Here is a 13928-nt window from a genome sequence, read left to right as displayed (position 1 = left end):
TGACAATTTCTGTTGCCCCCCAGAAGCTGTAAAATACTTCCATCATTACCATGCTCTGGGGGAGATACTGTGCATTTGTATCTCTTAGTACCACTCTCATTCACCCATTCATCTGGGTTCTAAAATGAAGCATCATGTTTGCATTTTCCAGACTTTCAAAAAAAATTCCGGGGCATAAGTTCAGAGTAGAAACTAGTACAACCCTTATGAAATAAAATTTTTACATCTATCAAAATGAAAAAATGCACACTTATTTTAGCTCAGCAATTCTGCTTGTAGTATTTATCCTCCAGATACGATCACATATGTATAAAGTGATAAATGTATAAGGTTATTCCTTAGAGTGGTCTGTAATAACAAAACATTGGGGGAAGTGTGCATCATGTAGAATTAATACATTAAGTATACCAGCCGGGTGCGGTGGCTCACACCTGTAATCCCAGCATTTTGGAAGGCTGAGGCGGGCGGATCACCTGAGGTCAGGAGTTCAAGACCTGCCTGGCCAATATGACAAAACCCCATCTCTACTAAAAATTAGCCGGGCGTGGTGGCAGATGCCTGTAATCCCAGCTACTCGGAAGGCTAAGGCAGGAGAATCACTTGAACCTGGGAGGCAGAGGTTGCAGTGAGCCGAGACCGTACCACTGCACTCCAGCCTAGGCAACAGAGTGAGACTCTGCCTCAAAAAATAATAATTAAATAAAGTATACCTATTTGATAGAGTATTATATGGCTATAAAACAGAACAGTGCTTCTTGGTTATAATTTAAAGAATAAAACAGAATCAGTCAACTCATTGTATACTGCTATGGACAATATCCAAGATAAAATATATTGCTAATGATACTTTTGATATGCAAATATTTTCTGTCTCTTTGTTTCGGAACAGGGCCTCGCTCTGTCACCCAGACTGAAGTGAAGTCGCACGGTCTTGGCTCACTGCAGGCTCGACCTCCTGGGCTCAATCAATCCTCTCACCTCAGCCTCCCAATAGCTAGGACTAGAGAGGCATGTGCCACCAGAGAGGCATGTGCCACCATACCTGGCAAATCTTTATTTTTTTTGTAGAGAGGGGGTTTAGCAATAATGCCCAGGGTGTTCTCGAACTCCTAGGCTCAAGCAATCAACCCACCTCAGCCTCCCCAAGTGCTAGAATTACAGGCATGAGCCACTGTGCCCAGCTCTGGTATTTTAGTATTTTAATGGTGGGGGAAATCAATGTACTTTGGTCAGGATCTTTGTGTTTTAAAATCTCAGGAGAAATATAAAAGAAAGTGATGACATTAGTTGCCTCTGGGGAGAGGAACTAGGTAGCTGATACCTTTTGTCCCTTTTAAATTTTACACTACATAAGGTATTCAAGAATAAGAAAGATTAATATTTAAGGAATAAGATTTTCAAATTAATTTCATATGAATTTGTGAAACTACCCTGGTTTTCGTGAAAAGGGACAATACCTGGGAATGCTGTGTAAGCATGCAGGCCTCACAGTTTAGAGGCACCGCTGGTGCCAAGATGCAGTAGAGACAGACATTTTGCATGTATGAAAGTTCTGCAAATCGGTCCTTTTATAGTTCATGAGCACAATGACTGGGTGTTCACACGCATGTGTGAAATGTGCCACCCTCAAACCTTGTTACAATATTGGCATATTACCCGTGTGACATAAAAAAGAAGAGAAAAAAAAAAAAAAAAGCTTTGCAAATCATAGCTTAAAATTTTTAGAGGTTGAGGCAGGAGGATCACTTAAGGCCAGGAGTTCAAGACTATCCTGGGCAACAAAACAAGACCCCTTCTCTACAAAAATAAAAATAAAAAATTAGCCAGGCATAGTGGCATACACATGTAGTCCTGGCTAAAGTGAGCTATGAGGCAAGAGGACGGCTTGAGCCCACGAGTTCAAGGCCACAGTGAGCTATGATCACACCACTGCACTATAGGTCTGGGCGACAGAGTGAAACAGCGTCTCAAACAAATGATGAAAAAAAAAACTTAGAAGGACTGCATCTCTCTTGTGTACCCTTGTCCCTAACAGTCTCAAGTGCTTTAGTTTTTGTTAAAATCCAAAGACACAGAGAAAAAGTGCTTTCTCCAAATCATTCACAATTGAAATCAACAGCAAGATCAAGTCTGAATACCAAAACAACTATGCACTCAGAGTAAATCTCATACATCATGGCCCACTAATCACGAGTCGGGCGTTGTGGATGAAACTTCAAAGTAGGCAAGGTGCGGTGGCTCACGCCTGTAATGCCCACTTTGGGAGGCCAAGACCGGTAGATCACCTGAAGTCAGGAGTTCGAGACCAACCTGGCCAACAAGGTGAAACCTCGGCTCTACTAAAAATACAAAAATTAGCCAGGCATGGTGGCTACTAGGAGGAGGCTGAGGCAGGATAATCATTTGAACCCAGGAGGCGGAGGTTGCAGTGAACCAAGATCGAACCACCGTACTCCAGCCCGGGCAACAGAGTGAGACTCAGTCTCAAAAAAACAAAAAAACAAAAAAAAAAAACTTCGACGTAACAAAAAAGTTATTTCCAGTAGATACACTTTTAACATACACATTCCAACTAGCTGAAAGGAAGTTTTTTGGGCTTTTTCAGCCTCCAAAGGAACCTGGAGTTCTAGAATTACAGTCACAAAGTCATAAGGGCATTTTAGTCAATGATGGACTAATAAAAGTTCACGGCAAATGCAATTACATACAGTATATAATACTTGACAATAAACGACTATGCTACTGGTTTATGTATTTACACTATATTTTTTATTATTAGATTCCTTCAACTTATTAAAAAAAAAGTTGAAAGAGAAAAAAAAGTTAAAAGAGGTTCAGACAGGTGCTTCAGGAGGTATTCTAGAAGAAGGCACTGTTACCACTTTAGATGACAGCTCTGGGTATGTTATTGGCCCTGATAACCTTCCAGGGCAACGAGACGTGGAAATGGAAGACAGTGATATTAATGTAGGCCTAGGCAAATGTGTATATTTGAATCTTAGCTTTGGGTTTGTGTGTGTGTGTGTGTTTTTGTTTGTTGTTTGTTTGTTTTGAGATAGGGTCTCTGTTGCTCAGGCTGGAGGGCAGTGGTGCAATCACAGCTCACTGCAGCCTTCCAAAGTGGTGGGACTACAGGCATGAGCCACTGCACCCAGTCTGTATCTTAGTTTTTTTTTTTTTTTTTTTGAGACGGAGTCTCGCTGTGTCGCCCAGGCTGGAGTGCAGTGGCGCGATCTCGGCTCACTGCAAGCTCCGCCTCCCGGGTTCACGCCATTCTCCCGCCTCAGCCTCCGAGTAGCTGGGACTACAGGCGCCCGCCACCACGCCCGGCTAGTTTTTTGTATTTTTAGTAGAGATGGGGTTTCACCATGTTAGCCAGGATGGTCTCGATCTCCTGACCTCGTGATCCACCCGCCTCGGCCTCCCAAAGTGCTGGGATTACAGGCTTGAGCCACCGCGCCCGGCCTGTATCTTAGTTTTTAACAAAAAAGCGTAGAAACTAAAATAAAATTTACATGGTAAAAATAGAAAACAGTACTTTGGGAGGCCAAAGTGGGAGGATCACTTGAGGTCTTTTCTAGAGAGTCTAAGAACAGCCTGGTGGCAAGGCATGGTGGCTCATGGCTGTAATCCCAGCACTTTGGGAAGCTGAGGCAGGCAGATCGCTTGAGCCCAGGAGTTCAAGACCAGCCTGGGCAACATAGCGAGACCCTGTCTCTACAAAAAAATAGAAAAAAAATTAGCTGGGCATGGTGGAGCACATGTGTAGTCCCAGCTACTGAGGTGACTAAAGTGGGAGGATCGCTTGAGCCTGGGAGGTCAAGGCTACGGTGAGCTGTGATCACAGCACTGCACCCCAGCCTGGATGACAGATCGAGACCATGTCTCTACCAAAAAAACAAAACAAAACAAAACAAAAAAATAAAACCAAAAACAACAACAAATCTTATAGAGTAAGGCAATTATTCCTCTATATCTATACAATGTAAGTACGGGTTTTTTGGCTTTTCTTTTTTTTTTTTTTTTTCTCCTGTCTCACTATATTACCCAGTCTGGATTTGAGCTCCTGGGCTCAAGTGTGATCCCTCCCACCTCAGCCTCCCAATTAGCTGGGACTGCTGGTGTGCACCACTGTGCCAGGCTTTGTGATTGTGTTTTTCGTTGTTGTTCTTTTTTTGAATTTTTTTAAAACAGAGTTTCACTCTGTCACCCAGGCTGGAGTGCACTGGTGCAATCTCAGCTCACTGCAACCTCCACCTCCCAGGCTCAAGCAATTCTCCTGCCTCAGCCTCCTGAGTAGCTGGGATTACAGGTACGCACTACCATGCCTGACTAATTTTTGTATTTTTAGTAGACGGGGTTTCACCATTTTGACCAGGCTAGTCTCGAACTCCTGACCTCGGGTGATGCGTCCACACTGGCCTCCCAAAGTGTGGGGACTATGGGCGTGAGTCAGTGCACCCAGCCATGTGATTGTGTTTTAAGTGCTATTACAAAAGAGTCAAAAAAAAGTAAAGTTATAGAAAGCTAAGATTTATTATAGAAGAAAGAAAAATGTTTAGTAAAGTTAGCATAGCCTAAGTATAGTGTTTATAAAGTGTACAGTAATGTCCTAGCCCTTCACATTCACTCACCACTTACTCCCTGACTCACCCCGAGCAACTTCTAGTCCTGCAAGCTCCACTCATGGTAAGTTCCTTACAAAGATGTACCATTTATTTATTTATTTATTTAAGATGGAGCTTCGCTCTTGTTGCCCAGGCTGGAGTGCAATGGCACGACCTCCGCTCACCGCAACCTCCGCCTCCCGGGTTCAAGTGATTCTCCTGCTGCAGCCTTCCTGAGTAGCTGGGATTACAGGCATATGCCACCATGCCCGGCTAATTTTGTATTTTTAGTAGAGATGGGGTTTCTCCATGTTGGTCAGGCTGGTCTTGAACTCCTGACCTCAGGTGATCCGCCTGTCTCGGCTTCCCAAAGTGCTGGGATTATAGGCGTGAGCCACCGCACCCAGCCAAGATGTACCATTTTTTATCTTTTATATTTACTGTAACTTTTTTGTGTTTAGATATACAAATACCACTGTATTACCTCTGCCTAGAGTATTTGGTATATTAACAAGCTGTCTGCATTTGTAGCGTAGGAGCAAGAAGCTATACCACATAAGCAGGCTATCCATCTAGGCTATCCATCACCGTGTTAAGTACACTGTGATGTTCACTCAAGGATGAAATTGCCTAAAGACACGCTTCTCTGTATTCCCATCGTTAAACAATGCATGACTATATATGTAAAAATACCGATTTTATCATCCTTAGGCAAAAATTACATCCCCGTCCACACCAATTACCTCCAATATTCTTCTCTCACTAGTCATTAGGTGGAATTAGAATTGGGCTTTAGGGTAAGTGTTTCCACCACAGAGATATCATTTCAATAATCATATGGCACCTACCCTAGGCCAGACGTTCACTGAAGTTTCACATCTCCCAACAATACTGAGGACCTAGCACAGCAAATGAAATACCACAATTCCTGGATTCAAATGAAGTCTTCCAGTTTAACAGAAATGTATGTGGACAGGGTTGATTAATGTGCAGTGTCCTCCTTCTGTTTATGAGATCCAACAATTACAGGCAAAAGGAGAGGCTGAGCACAGCACTGACCTCTTCTTAGTCACTTCCTCTCACCCTCACCTAAACTTCAAAACCAGAAATAGCAGAACCACATTCCTAGAGTGAAAGAACCCAACCCAGCCTTTCAATTAAACAAGCAAGTGAAAAGAAGCATTTTCAACTTAGAAGGGAAAGAGAACCCCACCCTCCTCATCCTGGTCTTCCAAGTGGCCGTAGGCCTCTCTACCAACAAAGCAAAGATTGTTGTAATACCAAGATCCAGATCCAGCTTTTGTGTGCACTGCTGGATACTTTTTTAAGCAGAAAGGTACAAAAACCAATTATGTGCAAATACTCATTTTTACACTCAGTCTGTCAAACTAAGAGAGACGCTACTTACGGCGTGGATTTATAGGAAGACTCTGGATAAAACCGCTTGTCATTCACTTTGCCGTTGGAAGAGTATGCCATGGGACTGTCAACTCTTTCCACATAGTCAGATGGGGGTGGAGGCACGTCCTGTGTGCCTGCAGACACATTTTTAACCTTAAAAAACCCCAAGAGATAGTTATTATTTATCTTGTAATGAAAAGGGGGCATACACTGAAGAAAATTATCTTATATGCATTATCTAGTATTTATGTGGCCCATTAATGCTATTAATGCTAATAATAAAAAGGCAATCATTACAGGTTAATAGTCAAATCCACTTTTTAATAGACATATAAATAGTGCTACTGCTAGTTGAAACAAGTATATTACCAAGAAGAAAAATCTGATCACCTCGTTCTCATCCTAATGTGATTAGGTTTAATAATTATCCATGGCAATTTCCCACCTCCATATTAGGAAGACTGGTCTCATTACCTCACACCTACATTAGAAAGACCATTCTCATTTAACCTAAGCCAGGTCCGGGTTAGGAGAATTTTCATTTCTAACAAGCTCTCAGGTAATGCTATGTTGCTGTCTGTGCACCACACTTGGAAAAGCACTAATCTAGAACAAAGTACACTGGTGGTTCTTAATCCATCCATCTCTCAACGTGGAATGTTAAAACCACAGAAGAAATCAAGCAGTTCAAGCTGACTTCTGCTCTTTTAATAAGAGATTTGTTTATTCTCCCTTAATGTAGGTTCTCAATGGCTCTATTACTAATAGCCTACACAATATATCTCACAACATCAGTGCCTTCCCTTTCCACTTTCCTTATTTCATTGTGATGTGTAAGTGAATTCATCCTACAGAAGTAACATGCATTAGAAATTATGCCTTAATAGGCTGGGTGCGGTGGCTCACGCCTGTAATCCCAGCACTTTGGGAGGCCGAGGCGGGTGGATCACGAGGTCAGGCGATCGAGACCATCCTGGCTAACATGGCGAAACCCTGTTTCTACTAAAAATACACACACACACACGCACAAAAATTAGCCGGGCATGGTGGCATGCGCCTGTAGTCCCAGCTACTCAGGAGGCTAAGGCAGGAGAATCGCTTGAACTAGAGAGGGAGAGGTTGCAGTGAGCAGAGATTGTGCCACTGCACTCCGGCCTGGCCGACAGTGAGACTGTCTCAAAAAAGAAAGAAATTATGCCTTAATGTTAGATACATATACAGGTTCTTCTTATCTGAGGAATGTAAGCCCTTTCTTAAAATTTATCAGGCCTGGAGAGGCATTAAAATGAAACAGCAATCAAGTCCTACTGCCCCCTTGAGCTATGTAGTTATCTCCAGAAACTGCATAACCTAACAATGCTCCACACTGGGCACCATGACCCTGCTATAGCTCAACATGTAACAACATTATTTCTGTAAACCAGTGAGAATTCTGATGAACAACTTTGTTTCTGCCCACTCCTCGTGCCCCTTTTTTGCCTTTAAAAACTTGCTTATAAAAAAGGCTGAATGGAACACTCCCCAGGGCAGCTTGGAAGCATGTCCCAGGCAGCTGTTCTCAACCTTGGCCCAAATAAACTCTCTATATTAATTTTGCCTCAGGTTCTTCCCTTAGGTCAATGTTAACATGGAAGGCTTACCACAGAACCTTTGGGATAAAAATTTAAACATAAAAAGCACAGCCAATTAGACTCCCAACACTGTTTTTTATATATATACATATATACACACACACACACACATATATATATATACAGAGAGAGAGAGAGAGAGAGAGAGAGAGACACGGAGTCTCACCCTGCACTCAGGCTGGAGTGCAGTGGTGCGATCTCAGCTCATTGCAACCTCCACCTCCCAGGTTCAAGAGATTCTCCTGCTTCAGCCTTCTGAGTAGCTGGGATTACAGGCGCCCGCCACCATGCCCAGCTAATTTTTGTATTTTTAGTAGAGACAGGGCCTAACCATGTTGGCCAAGCTGGTCTCGAACTCCTGACCTCAAATGATCCACCCACCTTGGCCTCCCAAAGTGCTAGGATTACAGGCGTGAGCCACCCCGCCCAGCCACTGTTAGATTTTATGTTTTATGTAACAGCTCCAACACTCTTGACATTTCACCTAATAGTCTTTAAATTATTACATATCACTCTGTAATTGAGGAAAAAAATTGGAAAAAAAAAAAAATCAAAGACCTCAAACAAGTGCTAACCCTAGATGAATCATTTAGTTGTTTTAAGGCAAAGGAATAGAAATAAAGGGTGGAAAAAAACTAAATCTACAAATCATTTCTGTGAAAAAGAGCTGCTATTCAAAAGGGTAGAACCGCTTTGGCTTTGTGATAGGATCAATGGCATTTTAGCCAGGTTTGGTACACGTGCCTATAGTACCAGTTACTCGGGAGGCTGAGATGGGAAGACCTCTTGAGCCTGAGAGACGGAGGCTGCAGTGAGCTCTGATTGTGCCACTGCACTCCAACCTGGGTGACAGAATGAGACCCTGTCTCAAATACATACACAAACAACCAATGGCATCAGATTATCTGGGCTCACCCCAGGTCTGCCAACCATAAATTTTATAAAGCCTCAGTTTTCCTCTGGAAAAAAAAGTAGAAGAAGAAGAAGAAGAAGAAGAAGAAGAAAACTACCTAGTACATAAAGTTATTTTGACGATTAAATGAGGTGACAAGGTATCACATTTACCACAGTGCCTTTAAACACAGTAAAAATTCAAAAGATGCTAGATTTTGGAATTAAGGCCACTGGATCTGATCAAATTAATTTTTACAAGAATTCAGAGGTGGCAGAAGACCTTTATTTAGATTATTTTGCTATTATAAAGCCTTACAATTAAGTTCAGCTTCAATATAGTGTATCTTCCTGCAATACATATTCCTTACATCTTAACTTTCCCATTCTTAGTAGCATTAAAACACAAGATGCACTCTCTGGACTTATCCAGGCAGTACTGCATGCAGAAAGATATTTACCTACCCCTCAAAGTCCATAGGGGTATTCTTGATTGTTTAACATTCAGAGTCAGAAAGGAATAGAATCATTTCCCTCTGAAAGTGGAATTTGGCAGCAACTGCGAAACCAGTGGGTGGGTTACCACGGAGTGTGCTCAGATCTCACCACAGTGGGGAAGGGAGGGGAGCACTCGGTTCCCACAGAATTCCTTACAACAAAAGTTTACAGCAGAAGTTGCCAAGCTTCACAGGCAAATGCTTCACCAAACCAAAGCCTATTCTTAATCCAATACCTCATCAGAATTTAAAAATGCTTCCTTTGCTTAAAAACCCATTTTATACTTCTCTAGGTCCCACCCCCTCCTCACAGCGTGAGCTTTAGCAGAGTCTGGGTATCTTTTCAGAGATTTCTTACTGGCTAGAACGCCCTTCCCCTTTTGCCAGCTATTCCTTAATTGGGCTTCAATTCTTGGCTCACGTGCCACCACCTCCTCCTCATACAAGCCCCTCCTGGATGAGGCACCAACCTGTGCTATTTCCCTACACCTGTGCATACAAACCTCCCACCAAATCACTTATATGCTGCCAAACAATGGCTTACTCACAGTACAATGGCTTGCTCACCTATCTCACTTCAGTAGGCAGTGGACTGGGCTTAAGCCACCACTATCTGACTGCTTACAATGAGCCAAATACTGAAGTGACAGATCATTTAGTAGGCATGGCTCTACAGACATTTCTTTTTCAGAAATGAGGAAGCTGTGGCTCAGGAAGTTAGACAACTTTCCCAAGAACCTAGACACAGAAAATGGAAGTGAGCTGAGATCTGGCCACTGCACTCCAGCCTGGGTGACAGAGCGAGACTCCGTCTCAAAAAAAAAAAAAAAAAGAAAAGAAAAGAAAATGGAAGGGTGGGCAGTCTCCTGCTTTCCTCTTCGAGTCTCCGAAGTACCACACAGTGTCTGGCACAAATCGGGAGCCCCAAGTTTGCTGCATAAAGGTTACTTCACTGATAACTGTTATATTCCTACATGTATACCGAGGTATCTTATCAATGAGGCACGCTGAGCTGACCTTTCTCTCTTAGCGTCAGCAGAACTGGACTAGCTTGACCACTGACTCCACCCTCCAGCACAGATCTTTGATTAAACCTTTTCTATACGCGTGCATAATAAACTCCAAGGCAGTGCTCCCTTCGGCAGCACGTATATAAAGCTGAACAATACAGGGAAGGTTAGCATGGCCCTTGGGCAAGGATGGCACCCAAATTCATGAAACATTCCACATATTTTTTTTTTTTAAATTCTGAGCCAGCTATGATGCCACTCCAAGAGTCTAGAGGCAAAGGCAAAATATATTTGAAAAACAAAATATATTTGAAAAGATCATTTTTTTTCTCTCTTTACGCTTCAATTTTTCTGAAAAAAAGGCTAAAATATTTTTTCCTCTAACCCACTTAATGGTATCAATGCAAAGTAAGTATAAACCCAGTATCTGTGGCTTTTGAAGGACAGGAGGAAAGTAGAAGGGGGTTGGAGGGGGCAATACAAAGTGAACAGGTGCTCATTTCTACAAGGAATCCCCAACCTGTATTTCCTATTATGAGAGAAAGGACTTCTGAATTTCACTGTTATTACTGATAGGATCCCCAGTCAGGTCATAAAACTCAATGATGTAGTTAAAGTTCTCTTAAAAAAGAAAAAAAAAAAGATTTTAATTTTCAGTAAGATTTTTTTTTCTTAAGAGATGAGGCCTTGCTATGTTGCCCAGGCTGGGCTTGAACTCCTGGACTCATGCAATCCTCCTACGCCAGCCTCCTGAGCAGCTGGGACTACAGGCTCACACCACTACACCTCGCTTTTAAAGAATGAGAACTTGAGAAAACCAGCTAGGCATAATTCTAAACAGTAAAATGTCTTTGTAACAATTTTCCCTTAAGTAACTTGAGGATATCTCTAAGAAACTAGGGACAGAAGAAAGCAGGATGAAAACACAAATTAAAGATTTCTCTAGGCTGGGCACGGTAGCTGATGCCTGTAATCCCAGTACTTTGGGAGGCTGAGGCAGGAGCGATTACCTGAAGTCGGGAGTTCGAGACCAGTCTGGCCAACATGGTGAAACCCCATCTCAAAAATAGCCAGGCATGGTGGCACACGCCTATAATCCCAGCTACTTGGAGGCTGAGGCAGGAGAATCACTTGAACCCAGGAGGTGGAGGTTGCAGTGTGCCGAGATCGCACCACTGCACTCCAGCCTGGGTGACAGATTCCATCTCAAAAAAAAACAAAACAAAAAAAACCGTAACTCAGACTTACTCTTGAAATTACATTCAAAAAGGACAAGCGCTCACACTAAACATGCTTAAGGAGTACGAATTATTAATTTAGGGGATACTTAGGGAAGTTTTTTTAAGATTCTTATTCCAATTAAGAAAGAACTTCAGTATTTCCAAAATAGCAAAATGAAATTTTTTTTTTTTTTTTTTTTTTTTTTTGAGACGGAGTTTAGCTCTTTTTGCCCAGGCTGGAGTGCAATGGCATAATCTCAGCTCACCGCAACCTCCGCCTCCTGGGTTCAAGTGATTCTCCTGCCTCAGCCTCCCGAGTAGCTGGGATTACAGGCATGCGCCACCATGCCTGGCTAATTTTGTATTTTTAGTAGAGACAGGGTTTCTCCATGTTGGTCAGGCTGGTCTTAAACTTCCGACCTCAGGTGATCCACCCGCCTCAGCCTCCCAAAGTGCTGGGATTACAGGAGTGAGCCGCTGCGCCTGGCCGAAATATCATTTTTATAGATCTTCACAAGAGGTAATTATGAGGATGAATTTTTATTCAAAGTTTAATTGTATTCATTAGAAGTGTTCTGATTCTGTCACTTGTGAAAAAATTCTTTGTGACAAATAACACCTAACACTCCTTGGAGAGTTAATGAAAACATCCTAAACCCCTGTGGGATGCCAAAAGGAAAACAAAGAGGGCAGCTCTCCTTTAGCGCAGCTCAGGTGCTCTTCTCCGAATACGTACCGTGAATCTTCCTCACCTGAGAGTAAGATGGGTCTACACCACCATGTTGGTCCCACCTTCCCCACCCTGACTCCCTGAAGTCAGAGAAGGAATAAAAAGGTCAAGAAGGAATGTTCTAGGTCACTCTGAAAGAAAATCTTCTCTCCTCCAAAACAAAGATTGGGGAAAACACTTATCCCCACTTAAATCAATTTCATATTTCATTTAGAGTTACTAAAAGCAAAATATATGCAAATTATATGCAATTATAGCTAATCCTAATTTTTCCCCTCACCCTAATTTCATCCCTAGTTCACATATGGGAGAGAGTCAGACTAGACCTGCATCCATGTGGCCTAGCAATGTGCAAAAGCCATCTATCACTAAGAAGGAAAGGGAAGTTCGCCTGCTAAGTATCCAGCATGTGCCAGGCAAACCTGACTGTTTATTCTCACCGCCACCCAGGGAGACACAATTATCTCCATTTTCGGATGAGAAAATTGAGCTTCTATGGTTAAATTAACTTGCTCAAAGTCACAGAGAAGGTAAAGTAGCAGAGGGGAGATTTGAACCCTGGTCCATCTAGCTCCAAAGCCCAGCTCTTTCTGGCATAACAAACTGCCACCTCAAGAATTCAAACATGGCTTGAAGTACCCATCTTGGGTACTTGGTATTTTGACTGGTCTTTGTAACAAAGGAGACCATTCTCATTGTCTTAAACTCCTCACTGTTTTGAAGAATTTTATTTGCCTGTTAGTTTAACTTGGTAAGAGCAGCTATTGATGCAAAATTATTATGAGTATGTTTCAGTTACCATGTGCTTTTGTTTGGGTCAGCGTTTAGGAACACCTCTCTCAAAAAGGAAAGAGTAGGTTTTTCCCAGCTTGGTGATTAAAGTGGAGAAATACCTCAGACAGCAGAGGGAGGAGCATCTTAATCTCAAGGATCATCTCCAGGTTTACAACCTGCCCATTCCACCCTCCTCAGCCCTATGCCCTTGTACTACAGGTTCTCAACAGTAAGTGGTCTAACTCGTTTTTCCTGTTTTCTGATATTTTACACCCTCAGATACTCCGCCCAATAAAAGCTTCAAAATTGACTGGAAAGTTCTCTTAGACTTTTCTCCACCTTTGGTCACTTGAAGGCAGACGGTCTCACATGTACTAATCCCACAAATAAAGAGATTGTGGACCAGGTTTGAACATGTCTGGTTATTTTACCTTGCTCAGGTGGCACTCAGGATTTAGGAAACAAATTGCCCCTACTCAACTACACGCTGTCCAAAAATACTAATAATATAGACTAATGAGAACTATAAATAAAATCCTAAGCCCCCAACCGAGAGACTCCCTTTTGGCCAAGAGTACTTCAGAGAAATCTTAACTGAGTTCCTGGCCATGAGAGAATGGGAGGTCAGACACAACTCATTTACTCCCTCCCTTTTGTGGTTCAGGCACAACTGACCAGCATTCATGTTAACATAGAGATCATCAAGATTGATAGAAACAGACTCTTTGTGGCAATAAAACACCAAGTTATAAACAAGACCTAAGGCCATGCCAGACAAGGGTTAAATCCCACACCCCTATATTTGTCCTAACCATTCACTATGTTCTAACTACCATAATAAGGTTGCTCTTTTTCTCCAGCAGCCAAACAAGCACTGGCCTCAAGATAAGCAAGATTAAAGCAATTGCATAAGCCTACTATGTACCCACAAAAATTAAAAATAAAAACTTACCAAAAAATACAAAAAGAAAACAACCGCAGCTCATCCACCAACAGATACTGACTGACCCCTGTTCCACAAGCCATACAGCTTTGACTGGACAAGAAACTGATTTCAGTAACTTCCTCCCAATCAGAGTGGTTCTGGCCAGCTTGCAGAAGCTGCAGGTGAGCGCCTCGTGTTCCTGTTTCACCTTTTTTTTTTTTTTTTTTTTTTTTTTTTTTTTT

General features: G+C 42.3%; 1 protein-coding gene and 2 non-coding genes across 6 annotated transcripts in view; 2 read left to right on the top strand and 1 right to left on the bottom strand.

The window, feature by feature from the left end:
* OCLN (occludin) overlaps positions 1 to 13928 on the bottom strand; it is a 60607-nt gene that overhangs the window by 13811 nt on the left and 32868 nt on the right. For all 4 annotated transcript variants that reach the window (XM_025387878.1, XM_025387880.1, XM_025387877.1 and 1 more), the window contains one exon: positions 6016 to 6161. In XM_025387878.1, the coding sequence (XP_025243663.1) occupies positions 6016 to 6161 (146 nt within the window). The remainder of the gene's footprint in view (positions 1 to 6015; positions 6162 to 13928) is intronic.
* On the top strand, positions 1563 to 1666 carry LOC112627285. Its single transcript, XR_003120129.1, has one exon. It is a non-coding gene; the product is annotated as a small nucleolar RNA U13 (small nucleolar RNA).
* Positions 10159 to 10261, top strand: LOC112627191. The gene has a single exon (XR_003120053.1). It is a non-coding gene; the product is annotated as a U6 spliceosomal RNA (small nuclear RNA).

This window comes from Theropithecus gelada, chromosome 6 (assembly GCF_003255815.1).
Source record: "Theropithecus gelada isolate Dixy chromosome 6, Tgel_1.0, whole genome shotgun sequence".
In the NCBI taxonomy this organism is placed as follows: domain Eukaryota; kingdom Metazoa; phylum Chordata; class Mammalia; order Primates; family Cercopithecidae; genus Theropithecus; species Theropithecus gelada.
The sequence above is the reverse complement of the archived record's forward strand: the minus strand, read 5'-3'. Positions and strand labels throughout refer to the sequence as shown.